Source organism: Ctenocephalides felis, unplaced genomic scaffold, assembly GCF_003426905.1.
Source record: "Ctenocephalides felis isolate EL2017-DRISC unplaced genomic scaffold, ASM342690v1 CF-g0.4_SCAFFOLD_01604, whole genome shotgun sequence".
Lineage (NCBI taxonomy): Eukaryota > Metazoa > Arthropoda > Insecta > Siphonaptera > Pulicidae > Ctenocephalides > Ctenocephalides felis.
In genome coordinates this window covers 35,558,527-35,586,054 of record NW_020537758.1, presented here as the reverse complement: position 1 = coordinate 35,586,054, position 27,528 = coordinate 35,558,527, and the positions used below count along the sequence as shown (strand labels likewise).

General features: G+C 30.5%; 1 protein-coding gene across 1 annotated transcript in view; it reads right to left on the bottom strand.

Annotated features, from left to right (window-relative positions):
- LOC113373663 (protein jagged-1b) overlaps positions 1-27,528 on the bottom strand; it is a 363,880-nt gene that overhangs the window by 50,617 nt on the left and 285,735 nt on the right. The window contains exons 11-12 of the mRNA XM_026613946.1: positions 26,375-26,502; positions 6,158-6,293 (exon numbers count right to left, since the gene is read on the bottom strand). Of these exons, the coding sequence (XP_026469731.1) occupies positions 6,158-6,293; positions 26,375-26,502 (264 nt within the window). The remainder of the gene's footprint in view (positions 1-6,157; positions 6,294-26,374; positions 26,503-27,528) is intronic.

Genomic DNA, 27,528 nt, shown 5'->3' with positions numbered 1-27,528 from the left:
TAATTGTATACATAAATTATAAAATTTATGATTTACTTTATCATGTGAATAGTTAGACGTTCCACACGACAGCTTTGAAAGTTCAATTCACAATATTTATAAAACATTTAGTCCCTAATCCAGCATGAAAGCATTCGATCGCCTGGCACAACGGGAAGTTAGCGAGCAAGTTCAGTACAGCTAGCAATAAATCTTTTAAACGAAACCTCGGAATGAATTAAATACAAACACCGCTGATATTTAAATATAATGGAAATAGGGAATAAACTTCAAATTTACACGGTCCGATGCTTAACGGGCGCGCACTTTGATTAACGCGCGCGGACTACGGGATCGGACGTAAGACATCGCTGCAGAACGGATGTTTAGATTTGCGATTGCGGCTATTGAAATTGTACTGTCAATTCACCTAGAATGGAAGATAATGATATAAGACTTATGAATAGTTGAATAGACTGAGGAAGGAATTCAATATTAAAAGCAGGAGAAATTGGCAATAATAAAAAATATACTTCTTAAGATTGAAGTTCACCCGCAACAACTAGTTAACACCGAAAGACCGACTGTTGATGCCGATACTACTTGCTCCCTTTTAGAAAAATTATATTATTTTATACCTTATGTCACATTGGTATATTAGGTTGGCGACTATGTAAGTGCGGATTTTTTCATATAAAATGTTTATTCTGTAATGTATTGTTCATTTTGGTCAATCGCTTTTTGTCATGTTTCAAGCAGCACCATCATCCCGCTTTCATAAAACTTCTGGTTTTTATCATCAAAAATTTTTTATCACCTAAACAGCCATGATAATTTAGCATTCAAGGAGTTTTTTCAAGATTGAAACAAAAAGTAACCAGAAGGTGCAAAGTCAGGATATAGTGGATATGGTAAAACATCCTAACAACGCTCCAATGATTTTTGCCGAGTGTCCAAAGATATGTGACGTCAATGATGGAATAAATCACCGTTTAGATTTAGGTAAATTTAGGCCGCTTTTCTTTGATTGCGTTGTTAAATTTCGTTATTTGTTCAATGTGGACATCAGAATTGATCGTTCGGTTGGATGGTAAAAGTAAAAGTAGACATCTTTGAGTAAAAAACCGCCAGAACGAAATTTGGCAAACCAATGTTGACACGACCGTTTTTTTAAAGCTTCGTCACCATAAACAGCTTATACCTTTTTGTGATCTCAAGATGTCTACGTATTTTTGCAGAAATAGGCCAAAAGAAAGCCACGCAATCGATCAAAAATCTCTTTTTCACTGATGGACATCTCAATTGCCTGCAATCTATTATTAAAAGGTATTTTCATTTTAACTAAATAAATTAAATTAAATCTAAGTTAAAAACCGCACTTACTTAGTTGCCAATCTAATAGTTATGACATAAGGTAGGGCGGGGCTAGTTGAGCAAATTTTTACTTGAACGGATGTAGCTCCTTAATGAAAAGTCTCAATAAATTGCTATACGGCTTAATGCATTTGTTGTTTAACGCTTAACAAAAGTGTTAATACTATTTTTTAACAATAAGTAAAATTTAAAAGCAACAGCTGTTTAAATGCAAAAAGTCAAGTATGCTCAATGTACCCCATAGGTGGGGCAAGTTGAGCACTAAGAAAGTATAATTAAATTATAGATTCAATGTCGATTAGTGATGAAATAAAATAAGTTTTTAATAACCAGTTCTATATTTACAGTCTTTATTGACAGAGAAAACAAAACTTATAGTAATTTGCTTTGAATAATTAACGAAAAGTAGAATTAACAAAACAATATCGTATCTTAGGAATTATTTTACTATTATATTCAGTATTTTTGTTTAAAATCATTATTTCTTTATATTATTACTCATAGAGTTAGCTTAAATCTTAAAAATAATAATAAATTTCTGGAAGTTAATGGTAATTGTCTTAGAGACAGAACAAGTTTAGCAACTATGCTCAACTAACCCCAACTCAGAATTTCAAAATAAAAGTGAGTTTATAAAAAAATCGTGAGAATTATACCCAGAGTCTCTGTGCATATTAAAAGTACTATAATTATATGGAAGAATTTACCTGATTGAAAATACCTGATTAAAGATAAATAACATTTGACTAAACCAGACGAAAACTCGTGATGAATTACTTTTCTACTTTTTGGTCTCAAAATAAACAAAACGCCCGTGACCCCACTCAATTGTCAAGCGGCCACTAGCAATCGCGGGATGTTTATTTCTCCCATACCTCTATCTTTCCGCCGTATAATGCCTAAACGGACGGTGAATAGTTTTCGAGATATTTCGATTGCTCAACTTGCCCCTATGCTCAACTAACCCCGCTCTACCCTAACGTAACAACTGTTTTTTTTTATTTGAACTGCGATCAGAACATAAGTGCTCTATAAGCTGTTGTGATGAATTACTTACTAGCTACGTAATTTTATTATAGATGGCAACCCAAACAGTTATCCCATCTCTCAATCAATCAATCCCATCTCTCTATGCAATTTTGTTGTCGCAGCAATGCCGGATGAGGACTATTTTCATTCGGTAACATATTGCTATCTATATTTCCAAGTGAAAACCGCTTGATATCAGGCAGCTTGAACCAGGTATCGAACCCTTACGATCGCATAAATCAAATTATCCGCAAATGCGTTAGTTATGATTCTACTACAGGATGCCCTGGCCCGTGCAAAAATGCTGCACATATCGAAAGCGAACATTGCAAATAGCGCAGATATATGGCGATCGGGCGAATTTGACGGCGCGAACACTGAAAATGATTGCGCTGAGCGGTCAACGCGTCGCTGGCTCATTTAAAAAGATCGAGGGGGGTCCTGAGCTTCCCGCTGATCGCTCGGTAGTACTGCGACTAAGAAATCGGGACACAGGATGGAATTAGAAACCGACAGTGTGTTATTTGATAATAATTACTATTTATAGTTATGTAAGTAGGTACTTTAAATGGTTGCATCTTGAGAATCTAACGGTAAACTGTGAATTATTCCTACATTTTCAAAAATTCAGTAGATAATAAAAATTCAAAGATGCAAAAATAAATTACTAATAGACATCTCTAATACCCCACAGACCAATAACGCATTCAAGACAAATACAAAAGCCGCCTCGAGGATTATCCAAAGCCACTTGCCAGAAAAGTACACTACACTACAGTGCCAGGGCAAGTTACTACATTACCTTGATCAATGGTCAGAAGAGTTGGTATTTTTAAAGTATTTTTTTTTTGAACCTACAGTTTTACTTGTTGTCCATTATTTATTCATTTTATTTATTCATAAGCAAGCCGTAATCAATAATAATAAATATTATTTCAGGCTCTTGTCAAGAATTTCAGGGCAGGTGTAAAAATTACTAACAATAATAGAAAAAATATCTGCACGTAATAATAATTTCAGTTTCAAACTTTTGGTAGTTAATAGACATAAAGAAGTAATCGATTTTATTAAAACAATTTGTGCTGAAAAGCTTATTTATAATAATTTAACCCTTATGATGACCAATATAGATGGTGAAAGATGTGAAAAGACTTTACACAACTACTTTTACACAATTTAAACTTGTACAATCATTTGGTTCTTTCGGCATTTTACAAACTTATTCAATGCAGTTATTATCAATACTATTATACTTGACTTTACCAAAGTTATTCAAAATATGCATATTTTAATTAGTGAAACTGAGTAAAATCCTACGATTATTTCTGAATTACAGACTTTAATACCTGTTAGCCAGACAAAAAACATTATTCAAGACGTGCGAAACTTTTAAGAACCAAATTTACTCATTTTTAAGGCGGGTTATTTAACAACATTGATGATTATCAATATACATAGATATGAACAAAATGAAAACTTTCAACAAAATCGGGGAAATTAACTTTATCTTACACTTTAATCTACAATTTAATAAATGAATATTATAAAAAAATAAATAGCTCCATTAGACTATAGTAACGAAATATAGTTGTTTAGTGAATTCGCACTAGAAAACTTGCATCCAGACATTGTAGCACTCTACTACTCATCTTTTCACTATAGTATCCAAAATTATTAACTGTACAAATAGAAAATAGTATACTATTTTTAATCACTGTAGCAAATTTTTAAAACAGAAAAAAACAAAATTAATCGCAATAATAGTAATAATACGCTGTTTTTCATAAAGACCATCATGAGGTCAAAAATTAATATCTCTTACAAATTGCTCATCACATCCGAGTGTACACCACTCAATTAGAAGCACATTGATTTAAATTAGCAAATAAAAACAAACACTAATTCTTCTTTATGTCAGAATAATTTCCAATCCTAAACTGGGTTTGCTGCACTAAGAGGTACATTATTCCTAGTATAATGATAACTATGTATATTTACATCGCCGAATAGCTCTAACAAAAGCCATACGCATATATTATTTCATAAAAACAAATCCAGCAGCGGCGACGATTAGTGTCGGCGATTTCTAAAATGAACCTATTGTTTTTACGATTTTTCTATTCATAGGCCTTTAAACCTAAACACAAAAGCCACAAAACGCAAACACACCTCGACAACAATGAAAAAACTCCCATTCACGGCTGTTTTGTGACTTTTGTGACTATTCTCTGTTTTGTAAACTTCATTGAAAACGTTTCGAGAGGCGTATTGTCGATTCATTACTGTTGACCGATCCTAATCTTCTCCAAGTACACCGATTGCATCCTGAGCAGATACAAAAGTACGCATGCAACTCAGTTGCCTAATATATCATTCAAAACATTCATTATTATAATAATCAAGTTAAGATGCGTTGCATAATGCAGCCTTAGGACTGTCTTTAATATTGCATACATAATCATATATATGATGATGTGGATGTGGACAAACATTATGCAATTAGAAGCTTTACGTCGCATGTCCGGTGTAATATGACATGACAAATGCTAATTACAAAGTTCTATATACTAGCATTTATGATATCTTATAGGTTAATGCAAACGCAATGTATTGACAGAAATTCATAACACTTCAGATATAAAATACTAACTGTTTAGAGCTAATATTATTTTAATTACGGCTATTAAAAACACACTAATATGTGAAAAATACTAAAATTAAATTTATCTGATATAATGATACTGTAATTATCGATCAGACTAGTTATGATTTGCAGATTGGTGTCATTTGTAATTACGCAATTTATAATTATTTTCCTGGGAATATGATTTATTTTAATTAAATGCAGAAAATGAATATATGTAAACTAACTATATTAATTATTGTTGTCCTAAAATTTTTTTAATTAGAACATATTAAATTAATGATCCAATTTAGCCAGAAGTTCTTGAAAAAGAACTATATTGTTTTTCATCACCACTAAGTGTCTGGCCTTATCATAATTATAATTAAAGCAAAATGAGTTCAAGGATTTGAGTAAATGATTAGCAAAAAAAATTAACAATATTTAAATAATTTTATTGATCTTAACAGAAAAATGTGAATATTAACGGTTTTAAAGGTATATCATTTTGAAGTGCTACGGTATAACTTAATATCGAAAGTTAAAGTCCTAAATTTCCAAAGGATAAACTATGTTGTAAATCGAATGTTATAAACTTTTAGCAATTGATTGAATTCATAAATGCAATCTCATTGAATCAAATTATATTTAATTATTTAGAATGGAATTTATGTAGTAAAAATAATTAAAATGATCAAATAACTTTCTGAGCTATCACTTTAAGAATGTTTAATTAACCTTTGATTTTAATGGAAAATGTAATATCAATTTTAATTTGCAGCAAAAATAATCAAATTCACATAAAATAATAAAATGAAAACGATGAACATATAAGCTGCTGAAAAGCCGATTATAACATTCTTTCCATACTGGAATAAGATGAAGCTTCCGAAAGTAAATGACATAAAAAATTAAAATGTGTAGAATTGGTGTAAAATTATATATAATTTTAGATTAAATTTATGCTAATTACATAAATTTCTTCATTTTTCACGAATCTAATTTATTGCCTTTTTTGCATATAACACAGTTCTCAAAAACTTTTTTTTTCACGCCATTTTTTTTATTTTTCCAATATATTTAATTCGTTAGTAGCCCTTTAAAAACTTAAAAATAAAATTTAATTTACAAATTAATTTTATTACGACTTACCTAGTACAGGATGCCTCGGTCCTTCGCAATGTCTTCCGGTAAGTCCTCCAGGACAATGACAATAATATCCTCCGGGCGTGTTCAGGCACTCAGCTCCATTTTGACACGGATTTGGGGCACACCTGTCGATGTCGTCCTAGAAAAAAAATTTTGCCATCACTAACGGTTACGAAAATTAATGGTAAAATCATGTTTTAGCATTGCATCATCGACAAAGACAATAAATTTAATGGTTTTCTGCTAGTTTTTTCGTTAAATATAACTGGTGAGATAAAAAGTAAACCAATGGCTAGTGTTGTGGTTTATGGAAACTTACTTTCTTTTTCATTTATTATTAAAATACAATATATGAAGTATGTATGTAAAGATAAGTTCAACATGGCAGTGCATTTAAAAATAACATTTTACACCAACAACTTTAACCTGATCACTATGAACCTTGCATAATAAAGCACAGTTTAGGATCAAATGTGTCAAGAATGACTCGATAAAGCAATTATAAAGCGTCTTAAAAATTTGGGAATGATTAAGCTTTTAAGCTAGAGTTGTTATTAAATAAGATATACAAGTAAATTTTTGTGTTGTTTTTCTTTAATTTGTTCTCGACCATTGTTATTATCATTTCCAACGTATACTCGTACTCTAAAATTTTCGCTAGCCATCAATCTAAATCGAGAACGGTGAACCTGTGTTGCGATTCGTTTGAACCCAAGAGATCTTAAAACTGAATCAAGGCCAAATTATCAATGATTAGTCGACCTATAATCTAATCATTGCAGAAAATGTTGCAATCGCAAAATAACAGCAATTATCAAGTCCCACCGGTTACAAAACAAAACGGAATTTAAATAACGTAGGAGCAAACTTAGATGGTCTTCTTCTTCTTGGACGACAGTGGGTGGCTGAACTGTTAAATCGGAGATGCGCTGGATTCGGGTACCTTCACCGATTTTCGAGGACATCCCAATACTTATTGTTAGTGATGCCTGAACAGATTATCTTTACGATGGGAAAATTCACGTTATTACATTTTATATTAATGTCTAATAGAGATTGTACGTGATTAGTTTAATGGCTTAGTTTAAAAAGTATCAATCGTTAGCTAGCATATCTTGCTGATCTATTTCGCGTAATGTACATAAAGTTGTATGATAAGATCCATGTAATGCATAGACCAATAAACTCATAAAGTACATAAAAACAACTAATTTTGATATATATATATATATATATCTGTATTGATGAAAATTAATTTTTATCAATACAGAACAATATTCCATTTCTCTTCGATATGAACGTACCAAGAAATATATAGTTTTTTTCAGTTTTTGAATTCAAAGATAAGAGAAATGTCAATAGATTTGTATTAAACACCTAATTTTATTTTATGCCCATGTTGACTTTTCGTCGACGTTTTTGAGAGCACGGATCAACGAATTTGAATAATTTAAAAACATTCTACTCGTATTGATAAAGTGCTGATTAGTTTTTGGCCAGGTCTAGCCATTTCGGATATAAGTTTAAAAAATAGCACCAAATGTGAGTTTTTGAAAATCGGATTTGAATGAGTTAAACAACATTTTACTTATTAAGGTTATTAAGCTGCCCATTATTCTTTTCTGTGTATACTATAATTATTTATACACTTATTAAATTCTCATAATACTTCATAAGCAAATGATTTGAAGACACAGAAAATTATTTTCTACTCATGCTTTCTTAATCATCAATTCCATCAGAATTATAAACTATGATATTATAAACATAATTTAATTGAAATATAATTACAATTGTAAGCAAATTGTATTGTTTATTGTAAATATCTGGAGACATGTCGAGAACACTAGAAATTAATCAAACTCTATTATATATTGAGAGTGTTTTAAAATATTTGTTTTCTATCAATTTAACGTCCTCTCAGAATAATTAATATCACAATGAATCCATCCATTCATAATCTCAAGGATACTGTTTATTTTATCACGATCCAATAATACCTATTTGATTTATTTCAACACCGTTTTAATGCCTCGTCAATGCAACTCGACAGCAATTCGTCTAGATCTCACGCAAAATCTATTAAAAATATAATTTTCTGGGAACAAATTTGCGCCCAGCACAAATAGCTACAAAGATGTTGCAAAATCTTTGGCTTTGAGAACAAACATCGTTATAAGGAAAAGGGGAACACGATCTGACTAAAGAACAACAATGCAATGAACCGGCTACATGGCCCATCTGAGAGATCTGGGATCGTGGAAGGTCAAGATTGACCCCCGCTCGTATTGACCTCAGACCGATCTGGTTAATTGCTTGTAATTTCACCGCGCTTGCTCTATTTGGAGTACGGGTCTTCGGAACAGATGTACACCTACGTGAAGTCACATTTGAACCCAAAACAAATTTGAATATAAGGTAGGTATAAATTTAACAAACAGCAAACCACACAAACAACTAAATATACCATCCGTTTAACTAATTTGCACGTATTAAAATATTTCATTACTTTCAGTTTCATTGATCATCGATCGATTTCCCACAACTTTTATGCATTCCAATTTCATCGATTTTATTACATTTTTATTTATTTATGTATAGTAAGTAAATATTTCCAAGAACCTTGTACATGGCAGTATAATTCTCGTTTATTACACTCGGTGATGAAATAAATGCAATAAGAATTTATATAGTGATTGTAAATAGTAAGTTTGATGCTATTTTAATTAGCGCACTTTGAATATAATAATAAATGAAGTGAGAAAAATCGATTAATTTTTTATCGATCTTATAGTAAAAATATATAGAAAATAGGTTAGCAATAAATTGGATGTTAATGTCATTGTACTTTTTGTTAATTTAATTCGATATTCCTGAACTTTCATATTCCTGATAAATTGCCTTATGTATGGGGATGCTTAATCGCACTATTCATAGTAGAATCGGTTATCCAGTTCTGGTGAATTTGATAAGATATGTGCAAAAATGCATATTTCATATAACAAAACTAGATTAATAACGTACCAAAATAAGTATAAACAAAAAATTATATACTTTCAGACAGATTTTCTCAAATATTTGCATACTTGCAATACTTGCATGAAGGTACAGAATAGTTACATGCTATTTTAAACAACACTGACAAAAGTGCATCATATGTGAATACATATAATATATTTATTTGTATAGATATATATATATATATATATATATATATGTGTGTGTGTGTATATATACAAATATTGAAACACATGCATACTTAGCACTAAAGCATGAGAAATCAGAAGGTGGTAGCAGAGGTATAAAGTTTATCCTACACTAAAGTTTATACTGGAAATTATAAGTAATAATTTATGTATTTGATGCATTAGTGCACTTATACACAAAAGTATTATATACATAGAATTATTCTGAATTAATTTTCAGATAATAGGCATCTCGTTAAAACTCCATCACATTTTGTTTATTCATAGAAAAATCCGTGTGAAAAGATTATGCGATCGAAATGAAATTTTTAACAAATAACAATAATTAATTTAAAATCACGATCCAAATGTTTTTCATCAACACACGTGAATAATGCAATTAAAAAGCAAACACTGGATGTATATACAATCAAAGCATAATTTTCCTGTAATTTCTCGAGATTATCTTATTATCTCATTGTTGATATGCAAAAAAGATTTCCCACGTCCTGAACGAGCTATGTGCTACTTAATATGTTATTGATCTAAGTAGGCGTAAGAATATATAGAATTACAAGTATCGTACATCTAGGCAGGTACACTCTAATGCACTCATATGCACATACATAAGCAATTTGCGAACGGTGGATACAAATAATATCGTATTACGATCTAGATTGATCACATTCATTTATTGATCGACCTGTAGAAATGCAATTATGCGACAATGCAACATTTGTAAACAAACATTGTTGATAGGTCATGCACCTTATGAACTTATCTCATCTCTTATCACTAATATAAATCTTCAGGATATAATGTTAATTCAAAACTGATTATGTGAGAACTCTAGTCTTCAACGATACTAACAATTTTAAATTTTCCGATCAACCTCTTTAGATTTTGAATTAATGTTATTTTTCAATTTTATTTCTATTTTAATTACAATTTGTCCATTATAATACAAAGACATTCGTAATTGTTTTGCTAAATTAATAAAAGATTATAATAGGGCAACCCAGTAGTGATCCACCCCTTAAGGATTTTAGGATTTTGGAATTAATGTAATTTTTTTAATTTTATTTCTATTTTAATTACAATTTGTCCATTATAATACAAAGACATTCGTATTTGTTTTGCTAAATTAATAAAAGGCTATAATAAGGCAAACCAGTAGTGATCCACCCCTTTATAATTTCAAGATTTTGGAATTAATGTCATTTTTTTAATTTTATTTCTATTTTAATTACAATTTATCTATTGTAATACAAAGACATTCGTAATTATTTTGCTAAATTAATAAAAGGCTATAGTAAGGCAAACCAGTAGTGATCCACCCCTTTAGGATTTTAGGATTTTGGAATTAATGTCATTTTTTTAATTTTATTTCTATTTCAATTACAATTTGTCCATTATAACACAAAGACATTCGTAATTGTTTTGCTAAATTAATAAAAGGCTATAATAAGACAACCCCAACCCAGTATGTTGCCTTTCCAGTTGTGCTATACTCTTAACTAATATTTTTGTCTTAATTATTTTTGTAGCAATTCCTGGGCATACATTACAATTTTTACTAGGTATCATTGAATAAAAAAGAAAACATATCGATTTAGAAAAACTTTAATGTGGACTTTGGCCAGTAAATGTTTCGAGTATGATTTAGAAATTAGTTTTTTTATAATTTGAATACTTTTATGATTTCTCTTACATTTGTCACTGATATCTTCATATACAATTAATAAATGATTATCATATACATTTTAGGTTGTGATGCTACAATGAGATTTTTTCATGTTTTGGGTAGATTGTAGACTTTGATTTTAGTCTTAAACGTGCAGACAATAAATCTATTTAATTTTATTTCAAATTAATTTCATTATCTTGAAAAATTAATTACAACGTAATAAAGTGACGTGCAATTTGAATTTTATTTCATTATTATTGATTTTATATACTATTAGCCATCGAATTTAATATTATACTTAGTATTAAGGAACTGGTGATAACAAATGACAATTCAAATTTCGCGCAACTTTAGTTTTGCAACATTAATTAGCAACTTCACTATGGTTCATTTGTTGACTACTTATTTGCATATGACTACGACAGCCATCTTGCATTTTGCGTCAAAAGCACAATTGTTTGTTGCGTCACTTAAAATTTTATTTTTTTTTATATATATTATATAATACGTCTCTATTATTTATAATAGACGATAATAATAATTTAATAAGTAATGAATCATTTGCAATTTTGTTTCGTAGTGGTGTTGTGTTTCTTAATGGATTTTTGAGTAAACTCATAGTGTTCGTTCAACGGTCCTTTAAGCTCGAAATCAAGTTGCTAAAAGTGTATGAATAAAACTAAGTGGGACAATATTTGTGAAACAGTGAGAAAATTTGTATTGCAGTAAGTACTTTTTAATAATTTTTGCTTTATTATATCATATGGTTTATCTGTTTACGTTGGAAAATATCCCATATATGAAACTTTTGAAAACATATTGACACATAGCTCAACTTCAGATTAAAAGAAGTAAATGATCGATTTTAGTAAAGCCAATGACATTTTAGATTAACGAAATTAACTCACAGGCACATTTAGGCACATTATTTTTGCAAAGTCTACTATTTGTCTAGAAAATGCAAGGCTTTTACCTAATACGCATATTTTTATGTCAAACTTTATCCGTCATAATTCATCCCCACTCAATACCTAATCTCTCCTTATTTGCTTCTTTCAGTTTAAATTTTTATTCCCCAAGAGGATTCTTTAAGTCATTAATGCCAATTTAATTTCATATAATTGACATCACAATTGATTTTGAAAATTATAATGGTGGTATAAGAAATTGTTGTTAATGTAGCTTTATTGTTACCGGATAGTAGTAATCATTATTTTTGTATAATTGTAATTTGGGTTGACATTATATAATTGGAGTACGGCGCTCGCAAATGCACTAAAATATCCAGGGCTCTCTCTCATTTAGTTATACGGAACTATATATAAAATATATAAGGGTGGTACTCAATATGGACAATTTGGTACTTTTAGGATGAAATCAGCATTTCATAGCACAATTAATTCTTAATTATAAATTAATACAAAATGTGATATCAAGTTGTATAAATAAATCCCAATTAATTTCGTGAATGAATGTCACCACATCGGAAATGTTTTCGAATTAAAATAAAATTGCAAATAAAAAGTTAAAACCAAAACTAGGACCTTCTGCACAAGTGAATGTGTTCCCAACAACGATGTGACCCGTTCTTGTGAAATCCGTGAACAATGGGCGTATCCTTTACTAAATACCACGTACGACGAATTTTACAAGTCACGTATTGTATGTACATAAACTTTTACTCCGCATTAATTTATTCGAATATGATAATAAAGAGAGAGCCAGGGGACAATTAGGTTGATACATAGATATATCATTTTGTGAGAAAATTGCAGAAGTTGTTATAAATTGCACTAAAATCTCCGAAGCGTTTTCTCAGATAGAGAATACTCATTCCCCAATAAGTTTACAAAGTTCAATAAGTCAAAATTGTGTTTTTTATCAAATATAAATATTTTATAATGGATGCTATTATGTAGAAAAACTGAGTAATATGAATGCAATAGCAATTAAAGAACAAGAGGCTAAGTGTAAATTTAAGAACCCTGATGGTTTTATGAAAAATTGGTTTTTGACTAAAATAATTTATTTAAACATGGTCAAAGTCATGAAATTCTTAGAAAGTTAGATATTTAAAATAATCGGTAATTCTATATTATTAATTACTGTAGTGGACACAGGAAACAGTTATGTCATTTTTTTATCAGCAATAATTTTGTTAATTCGCCATTTAGCTGGGAGAGCAGTAAATTAAATGGCAATTTGAATAATTGCCTACATAAAAACAAGAAATATCCTTAAATACTATGGATTAGTCATAAAATCAAATCACACAAGAAAAGGGCGAGTGTAGGACGCTAACTGAAAGCAATAATGGGAACTGTTCGAACAATCTTTCTCCCTTTGGACCCTATCTCAAAACCAGTATAGTTTATCTGTTACTACCGTACCCTGGCACAACTGTGCCTACTTTTTTCTACTCTAAGAAATTAGAGGTAGTGGCGGACGTAGCTCAGAGGTAGCATGTCCGACTCACATGCCGGAGATCGATGGTTCGACTCCTGGCGCTTCCAAATAATTGTTAATTTGTAGAATACGAGAAAAAATAGAAGTAAATAGGAAAAAAGAAGTTTAGAAGATGAGAAGAACATATTGAGAAACAAGAAGAAGAATGAAAATTGGATGGAAGATTAGGATATAAGAAGAGATAGTATATATATGATGAATGTATAAGAAATATATATGTAAGAATTGTATAGAATATGATGAAGAATAAAATGAATAATGTATGTGGCTAAAAATGCTGTAAAGCGGAGGCCAATAAAAATTAAAAAAAAAAAAAAAAAAAAAAAAAAAAATTAGAGGTATTATTTTAATGTATAGTAATAATGAAGATAAGCGAGAGAGTATTACCCACAGCCCTCCATCTAAAATAATAGTGAGCTTTTAAGAAAAATGACGCCAGTCGAACAAATAAATGAATGAATGCATCATGGTTTTTACAAAATGACACATAAATAGTTTTATAACGATTCTATTATAAAATAAACACGATCAATGACACGGCGTTTCTATTGTACGCGATACAATGCGGTAGATGACATCAAATTTAGCACAGAAATTACGACAGACACATATAAAATATCAATCTTTTAATTTATTATTGGTGTTTCGATTAGTTCGTTTCGGAAATGCCATGTTTGTCATCTTCATGCTTAATCATATCCGTTAACCGAAAATTATTGGGTTAATAAAATCTTCAATACCGAAGAAATAAAGTAATTCTCACATTGAATTTGATCCAAAAGGTAAGTAGGTGAATATTTTTGTCTTTTATATTTATAAAATTAAATTAGTTGAAATTTATATTATCAATAGTATAATTTATAATTATTAAATTCAGTTGAAATCTCAATTATCTTATCCTATACTTTTTTAAAAAACTGACAAAAATTTTAATGGTTGTATTTATGTCACCTAAACAATATTATTGTGTTTGAATATAAGATAAAATCTTACGGTTTTATAAAAGTGATTGTATTATATATTATATATATATATATATATATATATATATATATATATATATATATATTCGTTTTGTTACCGTAAACTGTAAAGAATAATTGATGTAATTTTGAGTCGTGAATTGTGAATTTCTTGGATTTCTAAACCAACAGACAGCGTCTTGCACGATTCTCAATTAAAGAGGTTCGCTACAGTTATTAAGTAGGAAATGTCAGATCTCAGGTCATTGTTGTTAACAAATAATATTACATTACTATTTATTGTACTTTTTCAGTTCAGATAGTAATACGGTTTTTGTAAGATGCGCTCGTTGAAATAAGTAGAGCCTTGTCATCATATAATTATAGACCGAGGATGTCTTCCAACAGAGATAAATGGTAGATATTTTCTTTACCAGTTCCATTATCCACCAAAATATTTGTTGTGTGCTGTACCGAAAATACCATAAATTTTTACAGACTGCAAAATGTGTACAAAATAATGATGTCCTCGTCCCAAATAACTCAGTCTATTTTTATCCCAAGTCTACTCTATGATGTCACAAATGTATATCCTTTACATGTGACTCTTATTAGTATATTATTATAAACTGGAATTTCCATACATATGGATAAAATCTCAAAACTTCAACAAAATTCCAACGTCCACGTCAATTTTGTTGATATCAAATAGTAAACCCAGTATTTAACATGAATAATTTAAAAACGATTTGATTAAATTATCACTTTAAATTTAGTAAATGACTATAAATACACATCTATTTGCATGTCTATAAAAGCTCTATTTGTCGTCCGAGTTGACATATCGTGCTTCGTAAGTTAACACCGAGAAGAAATGCTTTTATAGTTCAGGAATGGACATTTCGATGTATCGTAATTTATTCCATAGAGTTTGCTTTTCTCGTCATTTTAACCTCGCTTTTAAACTTTGCATCATAGTACAACTTGTTCATGTCATATTGTCAGGTTGGGATATGGAATATGTGATACCAGGTGAAGAAGAAAGGATTGTCAACCTTTTGGTAAAAGAACTACATTTATAGACAAATCAAAATATTTCTGTGACTATTGTACGGAAATATTTTTCCAGTGAAAATTTTATTTGTAAAAGCATATTTAATTTTAAAAAATTGAATACCTCTTATTCTGATGATTCCTATTTCCTTGTATTGCTGGGTTGAAATATTTCGAATCGGTTCTTCAGAACTCAGTATAATATATCACTGTGATATCACGTACATGATGAGAAATCTATTTAGTTAGAGTTGTTTACTGTTTGTGACAAATTTATTTTGTTAGAGCATATAAGTTACATTTTAATTTTAAAAACAATTTTTTTTAACTCTATTTTATTCAGCAATATTTGAGAGCTATGTCTCCAGCGAAGAACTCCAATGAGATATTCTTAGTTCAACAATTAATAAGATAATGTTATATTGAAGCTAATCTAGGACTTCTTACGCCAAATTGTTGGGTAATGTCGCCTATTGATGGGTTTAAATGTGATTCCAGTTTACGTTTGTATTTTTCCTTAAATTCTTTGAACGTTAATTGCACCGTTTTCATGTTGAGATCGGTGTGAATGATTTCATTTGTACCGCGGAGAATTAAGTATTGTACGTAAAATTTTTGACTGAGTTCTCTGCATTATAGCTATATTTGATTTATAAGCACATCCCCAGAGCTCAATTCCGTAGGTCCAGATTGGTTTAATGATTGATTTATATAGCAGCAACTTATTTTTAACAGAGAGCTTAGACTTTTTACGCAGTAGCCAATCAAATTCTTTCATTTTGATCATTATTTGCTGCTTTTTTGTTTTTATGTGGCTTTTCCAAGTAAGTCTGCTGTCTAAATGGAGACCAAAATATTTCACTATGTTCATATAAGTTACATTTTAATTACACAAACAAAATATGTTTGTATTAAACATTTAAACTCAATATACTGCACTCGCCATTGTTTCGATAAATTTTGATATTATCCTGAAAATATGAGTCCATTACCCCCTGTTGGTCACCTCTGTTTAACGGTTACTTCACGGTTCAACCTGTCCGCCGGGAGTCCTTGCATAACTGTACCCCTTTGTCCTTTACTTAGCATAACTGTGCAATAAGGGAGTGTTTCCTTAAAAACCGTGATAAGAGATGGTCCATCTCGAATCTCATTTTTCCGGGATCGGCGGTATGTCGAAGTTCCGAAGCGAATCGTTTGCGATGTTCCGGTGGTGTTTAGAATTGAATTAACAGTTCACATGTTCACAGACGCGGGAATGGCATTCTTAGCTTGATCTCACATATTTTTTACATCGTTTTATAAAAGATTTATTTGAAAAATGCTACGAGTTTAAGAATATTACTTAGAATTATACGCGATTTTGAGTTTCTTTCCACAAATTTGGAATCACCAATTACTTGGAAAAGTCATCTTCTAACTGAGCATTTGTAAACGAAGAAAAGGAACATTTACTACTGTTGACCAGATTTATGGTTAGACATACAATTAATAAATCCCGCAATTCAAAAACTCTGTACTTTATCACAATATGAAAACTTAATCCATTAAGGCAACTATCGCTTATTTCGCATTTTACTGACATTCTTACACGGCTTTCATCTCGTAATCAAATGAAGGAAACTCCTTTAATCTCTTAGTGGATATAGAATAAATTAATATATATATATATATATATATATATATATATGTGTGTGTGTGTGTGTGTGTATATAATGTTGGATCAAAATACCACACAGCCCGACGATGGTCATTCTCACGCCAAATTATATTCATACCGACGTGTACCGGCGCAGGTGACGGAAATTTTAAACAGTCGAGGTATAGATTTATAGTGATGTGACACTGATTGAATAATTTCTTAGCCTAACTCAATATTTATAAATGTATTATATGTTAGAATATTATGTCTATCTCTACTTAAGAAAAAATGTCTGCAGAGTCTGTCTGATGACAATATTTATGTAGGATGATTCAATAAAATATAGGCCCCTTGGCCTGGTACGCATTATGAGGACAATTCTCGGATGAAATAAAAATGTTATATTACAGGGGCAAAATCGTAAGAGTTGGTAGTCACTATCAAAATCTATGTTCTAGTCAAAGCTAAATTGTTCTTTGTATTTGTGCCTATTGGAGGTTAGGTTTTAAAAGTAGATTTAGAGTTAAACGCTTGATCGCAAAGCAAATACATAGCCTTTTGGCAGTTAGTGACTACCAACTCATACGATTATAGACCTGTAACATAATATTTCTATTTTATCCGAGAGTTGGCCCCTAAATGTAATGAATGAAGATAAGGACGTCGCCATTTTTTTCTACAAATTGACTGCAAACAGCAAGTTTCAGATGGTTGTCAATAAAAAGAAAAAATCTATTAACTCAATAGCTCCTGTCTTCTCAATGTGCGTGATATTTAAATCAGAATAGTCAGTTGTGACAAGTATATGTCTCCAAAACATGTATTTCGATTTGGACAGACCAAATGAGGCGTACGGAAGATCAGGTACCTACACCAAAAAAACACACGCACTCACACAATCTCGAGGGGCACGAAAAAGGAACAAAATCTCAATACGCGTCATTTGCATTCACGTCGAGTGAGAGACTTCATCGTAATTTGATAGCATTAAAAGATTAATGTCACGTACGAAATTTACTTACTATTATCACATGCGTATTCGGTCTGTTACATCCGTTTTTTATGATTTTTTTATTTGTCACAAATAAATAAATATATGTAGATTAAATCGAGCGCATTAAGACCGAGATCGCGCGTTGTCGCATTATATACGCATGTTTGGCAGGGGCGTCTCTTCGTGATTAACAAGTTGGTCATTGAATGTTTTTTGGGACATATTCATTTACATACATCCTAGCGTGGTATAAACTTTTTATAAAATATTTTAAATACCGTTTTGAAGTCCTGTTAAATAAAAAAATATTTGATTTGATATATAATAGACACCTCGACTATTTTTGCAGAACTATTTACATTAGGGACTTTTATGCGAATGCTACTTGTTATATTTTTTATCTTGTACTACAAGAAAACAATAGAAAAGTATATATAAATTAATTAAAATTTCATTTTTAACCTTACACACTGCTCAAAGTGTAAATGTTTAGTGTAGTATAAAAATGTTAGATGTAATAATATTAACTAAAGGAAGTATTTTACTTCGTTTCTTCTACAAAACCTCTCAGTCTAACTAATATCTCTTACATATAAATCATATGCTCACCTTCGCGTGAGAATAAACTTGAAAGTAAAATCATTTGTCAATTAATTTTGATTGCTCAAATTGTATCACATGTTTCCATTTCATTTGCCTATATAAATATTTACCAATAATATTTCTCAAATATTATTCCTTTTTTATTCCCCAAACTATTCGGCGCCATGATTGAACGCTGCCAGTTCCAGCTCAGATATTGGGCCCAACAATAGGACGTTAAAAAATAATGTAAATACTCACGCACGTCTATGAAAAAGCTACCGTGTAGTTTTATTCGACACACGTTTTCGAGAACGGTGTTAATTCCTGATAATAATTTTGACACCCGAATCTGTCAAGTACCGGTTCGAAGTGAAGTAATTGGTCCCGAAGATGAGAGGTCCCGAAACCGAAAACTTGAATGATAATTCGACCTCAGCCGTGCAACGCATAAATTCGACTCAATAATCTATCCCAACGGGCTTAAATATTTTTTAATGGAATACTGTTTGCGCATTTTTACGACAATCCTCCCGCAAAAATATTTTTATCGCCATAGCAATAAAATTACCATTTTGATTACAACATTTTTTAACAAGATTTTAATATTTCTTGAAGTATGAGGCGTTAATTACATCATCATCATATAAACGATTGAAAGAACCCCGTGGAACTAATTTCGTTAAATTCAAACAACAATGTACTCGACATAATGAAGAGAATGGCTTTTTATGCCTCGCCAATGATTTGAATAGATCTGATATAAAAGCCGGCTTCTTTTCACATATATATCGAATAATCTGAAAATTAAGTTATAAACCTTTCACGATCCGAGGGGATTATGCGCGGACAATTTGTATAAGAAGGCGCAAAGTATTGTAAAACGAATTTATGGCTGTTTCATTCATAAGCCACCTCCTGTATTATTGTCGGTAGATGTATACAAATAACTTCTGATATTGTTATTATTATTGTGCGAATCGTGTGAGATTTCAGCACAACGGGTTATGGAGGAAAAGAATCGATGACTTCATTAAAAATCGTATTGAGATCGATGTTTTCTATGACATAAAACGAGAACGGTCTATTTACGCGATTGGAAGAACCACGCTGATTGCGAATGATAATTGCAATACTTCATTTTATTCTTAAGAAAATATGCTGCTTTAGAAGAAACTTGATAACAATAAATCAAAGAGAACATGGCGAAGAATAACTCATTGAAGGGGGCAGAACTAATTTTGAAAATCTGATTTATGCGATTTTAAAGCGCGTAGACGTAAAGTATAGTGTGATTTAAGTATATAGCACAACAAATATATTTCAATTTGAAAAATAATCACTCTTCATAAATCAAGCGTTATCCTATATTCGCATTTTTCAATTATCAATGCATACCAGGTTTAATATTCTACTAATGAGAATCTGGCATAAATCGATTTTAGCCAATTTAGTATGCTTCATAATTATCAAAGGTTAAAACAAGTGTACCAACTTGTTTACCAAAAATCTATCTTCATCATAATATAAAATAATTCATCTGTAACCATTTTCCATAACATTAATCACGTAGACAATATAGATCCTCTTCCAATACCGATTCATCTTTATCAGCATCCGAGGAGATCTGGACATCTTTATCGTCCTCGCAATCGATTCCTACGTGCGCTTCCATGTTTCTCGATCTTGTTAACATTAAGACTTCGTCGGCTGTCTTCGATTCGCCAATTTCCCAGAGTGTTAAAACTAACATTGGTTTCATGTTAGTCAATGTTCAAACATTGTAAGTCAAAGTGTTTTTTATCATCTCGGCCTACGCGTTGGCTATGTTGGGTAATACGATCTAGCTTAGCTGACCAGAGAAATCTTCGAATGAGATATTATCAGATCTGAGCAGTAGGATCTAGATCTTATATTGATTCCACGGCTTCTAGTTTATGCCCGGAGCAAGTTCTTACTTTGCAATGGTGTCATTGCGAGTTCTAGACGGTTTATGTGCGTAGGAATGAGGAGAAGGAATTTATCAGTAGAACTCCAATATCGATGTAAATAAATATTATATATGTAATTAAGTAGACATAATCGATATTTAATTTCCGTTATCGAATTTTCTTCATTCAATCAAAATATTTAACAAGCATGGCTTCAATTTCAAGCCAATCGATTAGCATTTTATCAGCCAATAAATACAGTAAATTGTAACCTAAGTTATTAATTTTTATTAATTGATAGTATGACGAAAATATACCAAGAACGAATTTGTTTTAAGTCCAATCTAAAGTGTCATACAGTCTTACAAAAATATTTTTTTCAAAGGATTTGTATGAAAGAAGCAATGGCGCCATATTGTAAAGTAGCAAAGCAGTCAAAAACAAAATCACATGTTTTATAAAATTTTCCACAAAATTTTCTCAAATTAAAATATGATATTAATTATTAATGCTATGACAAACGTATATGGAATATATCTACCTTACCATAGCTCATTTTTTTTAAATTATTATTTATAGAATTATTTCTCGATATGCAGTGTGCATCACTACCTCTATTTATGACTATTTGAAATAAGCGCAGTAAGGAAGCTACATGTTATGCTGTTACATATATATTTTCGAAAATATATCGTTTTACAATCATTAAATAAACGTTGTATTTTCGTTGCGTAAGTTGCGGATGAGAAACGATGATTATTACATTATGTTAAACATTTCCTGAATTCTAAGTACGATCTATTCAATCGTGTGAATGAGTTAATAATGGACTGAGAGCATATATAGCAGGAAAATTTGGTAAAAATTCTTGTTCATCCTTCATTCATACGGAGAAACTCCGAAATCGGGAGAAAAGTTTTGCAATATTGACTGCGAACGAAAAGTATAAAACTAAAATTGTAATAACTTCTGCGTTTGCAAAATCAATATAAAATTTTATGTTGCAATCTTTGTGCATTAAAAGTTATTGCTTTGCATTTCCCATACATGCATCGTTCCACTATTATGAAAACACACCAAAAATCAAGTTTGACTCGGCAAGATATAAAAAGTACTCTCCAAACTTCGTAGGTTATGTTGTTATTTATAGGAACGGTTTGGAACGGAAACTTATACTGGTCAATATCCTATTTTATGGTTAGTCTATCGGCTAATTTGTCAAAGAAGCAAAAAAAAAACGTTGTGATGTAATTAATTTTCTGGATGAGTTGGATGGTAAAACTGGTCAAATATTGAAACAGCGCATTTGTAGGTAAGATTTAGTGGCTCCAGCGGATTACGCTGTGTTGGAAATCACTGTGCACATTTTAGTTTATATTAGTTAATATAAGTTTGAGTTTTACACTGGTGGTCGAATCCGGCTCGATTGGACCATTTTATGTAGACTCCCGGCACAATATTTATTAACAGTAATTAACTCAACTACACACGGACACTAGATATAGTTTGTTACAAAAAAGGCTATATCAGACATTTTAAATAACGGAGTGAAAAATAATAACTAGTTCAGAAATTGTTTGTAGAAATGTAATGTACTTAATTTTAGTAAATTGTATTAGATGTTATCCGGTCAAGGTGTACGTACAGAACTGAATAATTTCTTATAACTGGCTTAGTACCTATACTAGGGTAGGAAATTATTTTATTATGTCAGGTAGACAAAGATAGATGAATAAAATTTGTGAGGCTCGAACACATAAAAATCCTAAAATATCTTAATCTGCTCGATCTGACAATTTCCAGATATCGGAAAGTTCATGCAAGATGCCATTAAGACCTTATTTTCCATTCGACTGACCCTATTTAGTGAATTTCTATTTCCCCTGCGAGTAAATCTTTAGACTTAGTCCCACGATCCGTACGCATCTTATTAGTATGTAGACATCGTCCTCGAGAGTAGGTCTGTGGCGACAACTTAAACAAACATACCGCTACAGCAATTAGGAAGAGCTTAGGCAATCCAAAAATCGGTTTATTATTTTCAATAGGTTTGCAACATCGCGAATCATCATATATGGCTCGTTGTAAAACGAGACATGTGTTGCTTTGCTATTAATCCAATCCTACTGTCAAAAGAATTAATGTCTCTCTTTGGGAATGTCTGTCAAATGATGATCTCGCAATCACGAAAGGAAAATTATAGAAAATTTATTTTGGTTTTTTCTATATTTGATAAAGGCGGATGTGACTATGTTTGATAGGCAGTTTTTCAGACAACAAGAAATATTAAATATGATCACTGTTTCATAGTTACTTGTTCTGAGTTAAAAAGAATGATAAATATTAGCATTAAGTTAATTTGCACAACGTTAGTAGATAAATCTATTCATGAATAATTCCACTATTTGTCTAAATTGAGACAATAATTATAGTAACTGTAAATTGGCTAGCAAATATCTTAATCTTCATACTATATAAATAACCACATGTTGTACTGTTGTTACTACCTAACATAATTACTGTAATAATTCATAGAAACTATGTTTAGCTGAATGATTTATTTGATTGCGTTAATTTATGTATTCAATATTCAGAATTAGATTCTATAATTATTAACAAGTAAATCTCTATGTCAGTCATGTGTGCCTGACACTAAGAAGATCTACATGAGCCATGTCAGACATACGCAATTTTGTAGAGGAAAAAAAGTTTTAATATAGAATTAATGATATCAGTCATTATGTGTGACATAAAAAATAGTGTTTTTTTCAGGAATTTTACCAAAACATTTTTTTTTCTTAATACATACTACCTTATTTAATGAAGTAACCAAGTAACAATGGCCTATGTGGGAAGACTTAAAATTTAAACAATTTACCATAACAAAGTTTGAAATTATTAATTAAGGAGATTACTAGAATTTCTGACAAGGAAATGAGATGCTCCACAAATATTGTCCTAGTTGCAGTTTGTCAAGTAATAGTGTGTGAAAAGTTGATCTTGCAATCACGTAATTCTTGAACTTTGAAGAAAATTCTTAGGAAATTAATTCGTCACGTTTTCCAGATTTAATAAAACTTCTGTGATAATAGGCAACCGCGATTATAAACACACGAGCAAATTCCGGCCATTTCTGATCTCATGTGAATCACATTTTTAAAGACAAAGTGTATATATATATATATATATATATATATATATATCTCCTTCTACTCGCCTAAGTTCAATAGTTCGCTATCAAGAATTTATGCTAAGTACCTTTCTATATCATCCGAAAAAAACTACATAGATGTGAAACTGAGTCATGGACCTCAGTTACATTTACATGCTAAATAAATTATTCCTGCCTCCTCTGCGTACATACATCTTTGTATACGCATTTTTTTATAAAAAAATATTAACTTATTAAATCATCTGTCATGTGTCAACAGTAACGGTGTTGATAGTCCGATACATTTTAACACTTGTATCAGTACAGATACGATCCGAGGGCAAAAAACCACGCACATGCGGGAACTAGATTGCGCTTTTTTGCTTTTGTAACTTTTTTGTGTTGTGTTAGAAATTTGTTGCCATAATTGATTATGCAAATTAGGAATGCATTAAATTAATTTATTAATAACTGAGAATGAATAGAAAGGAAAACTTCAATCAATGCTGTATTTAAAAATAACTGTTTCGTTAAATGTACCAAGTATTTTTTGTTGCTTTCGAAAAATAGATTGATCAAAAATCTAAATAGCGATGTTGAATAATAATTTTTGAAACAAATGCATGGATAGCAACATACATATCATTTTGACAGTTTTTAGTACCAAGAAAGCAGCGTTACATAGCGTTGCCATAACAAGGCTATGTTACGCTCTATTTTGCTGGAGAATTCGCCCCTCAATATCAATGCATCGTATCTGAACCAAAATTACCCACTTATTGACCTTCGAAAGAGGAAGTACAACATTTTTTTTCTTTGATCTATATCGATGGAATCTATACATAAATCATATTCACCTTCGAAGTACTGAAACAGATTTTCAGAGATTAATTTAATTTTAAGCAAATCAGTGAAAAACCTTAGAATAAAATGCGTTCCCCCAGTGAGTATTTATCATACACATATTTCTCTTCCAGTAAGTGCTTGCATTTTAATTCAACAATAATGTATGGAATGCGATCTGATGTTAAAACCGTCTATTTATACCCTTGATATCAGTAAGAGGAAGAAACATTATCATTTTCCGCAGACAGTTATTAAGATGGATCGGAAGCGTGTGAATTGTATAAACTAAGCAATGTTGGCGTAAGTAATGAGTAATGCTTATGTAATTCCAGCGTAAATATGCACTCGGCGAGTACGGCCATATATCATTTTCTATTACGGTACATGTGAAACGATACAAACAATCTAGGAGGATTTCATTATTTGATAGCGAATAATTTCTATCAATTAGGAATTATTATTTTAGTGCCGAACCTACTTAAAGCATTGGGGAAAAAGACTAGCGAAACAACCATCGATCTTCAAGAAAATTTACCAGAGAATGGATGAGGAAGGGTGCTAATATTTTACTCTAATACACTAGCAGAAATAATAAAATTATGTAATGAATCGCTGTTTAGTATTATTATTGTCCACATCTTAATCTTGTAATTTATTAATCCAATTTTAATTTATAATAAATTGCTAAAATGTAAACTTAAATCAAATGGTTTTCTGGAAAAAGATGATATCATCAATTCATTTCGCAACACACTTTTACCACGACTGCCTCATAAATAAAACCATTATAATTCCCAAACCATGCTAATGAGTTCAACATAATTTAAAATTTAATCGCGCAAGTCATTTATATATGAATTAGTTCATTTATATTTGTAATTAAGTTTTAAATTGGATAAACACCGTTTAAATGATTTTGTTAATTTAAATTATGCCACTCTAAGCATTTTATAGACAGTTTGTTAAATTAAATATCTAGTTACTAATAATAACTGACTATCAAGAGTTAAATTAACTATCGACGTTCGAAACATTTTCATTATACATCTTACAATTAAATCTCGTAAATTAAATTAATTGTATCCTTAAACATACGTGGGACTACCACAATTACATCAATTACAACAGTTCATTTATATAATTACTTCATAACGAAAGTGCTTCAGTAATTAAGCAATTGGCTAATTCAACTTTTTGGACGTGTGAAAATCTGTAGCAATTACTTTTTGTAATTGCGATTGTATATTTATATTAAGTTGCTGAATTAAAATTGTGACAACTACTAAAATTGCGATGAGAGATATAATTACATATTTAGTGGGAAATAAATGAGAATTGAGATATAATTCATACAATGATAATTTTGGAGAGTATAAATGTACATTTGCTTAAAAAAATAGTCGATTATATGCTATAAAATATGAGATATATTTGTGATGGTAGACGGCAACTATGAAAATCAAAAAAGTAAAAAAAATATATAAATGAGCTTTAATAAAATAAGTACAATAAATGTTGTAGATTGATACCAGATACTAATAATAAAAAAAAAATAAAGGATGCATTAATATCCATTCCAAAATATCGGTTATATCCAGCGGATGCCATCAATTGTTTTACTATAGAACATGATAATAGCGGATGTAAAACGCGAATTAAAAATATTCACTTCCTAATTTAAATATTATTGCAAAGAAATAAATAACTTCTACTGCACTTACCTCGCATAATGTTCCTGATCTTCCAACTGGACAAATGCATCTGAAACCGCCAACCAAGTCAACACATTCTCCACCATGCCTACAAGGATTTGTTTGACATTCATCAACGTCTTGGGAACAATCACGACCTGCAAAATTTAAAACAAATGTAATTGTTAACTGATAAATCATTTTATTAATTGATAAAATGTATTAAGTAAATATGCTTACTTAAATAAATACATAAATATGTAACATTTACCATATCGAGGTAGTTTTAAAAATCATATTTCAAAATAAAGTATTGGTAGCAGCAACAATTCCATTCATTAAGACATATTCATTAAAATTAATGAAGCAAAGTGAAGAACAAAATAAGACTATTACATTAAGAAAATAAATTATTCATTGAAGCTTCATTAAATTTACTTTACTTCGATGAATAAGCCATGTAAGTTCTTCGATTGTTGTTTCATATATAAGTTAATATGAGAGTGCGTGTATATGCAAATCACTTGTCAAAAATACGTGCATTAAACAACGGTTTTTTATGTAATTAAAACATTGTAACGTTAATTTCCGCACCGCGCTTGGGCAATAAAAAGTGATAAAGTTGGGACCAAATGTAAATTATGAAACGCTTAATAATTTCAATTTTCAAACCAATAAATAATAAATGCTGGTGTATCGCTAATTAGATTCAAAAATCAAATAGATAAAAAAAATACATATGAGTTCTGAATCATACTGATAATCTTTAACATATGAGTTAGCAAAAAAACATATTTGGGTGAGTTTGGTCAATGGTCAACTCAAATAACAAAATGTGCTTAACTCAAAATATATAAAACAATGACTCCATTTAATAAAAATTAGAAAATTGGTAAAATTTTATTTTATAAATTTATACGAAGCATGGTTGACCAACACCGTGACAGTAATATGTTGGTTCATAGGATCAAAAATGTATATATAACAGTAAAATAAAAATAAAAAAGTACAATTACAATTTAAATATCCACTACTCAATTCGCATCACACCGAAAAGTTGTGTTTCAATACAAAGTGATCTTACCAACCGTTCTTCCGTAAAAGCTCAATATCTGATCCAAGCCAAAATGAAAACATCGCTGGAACCTCATTACGTTATTAATTCGAAAAATATCAATGGATGA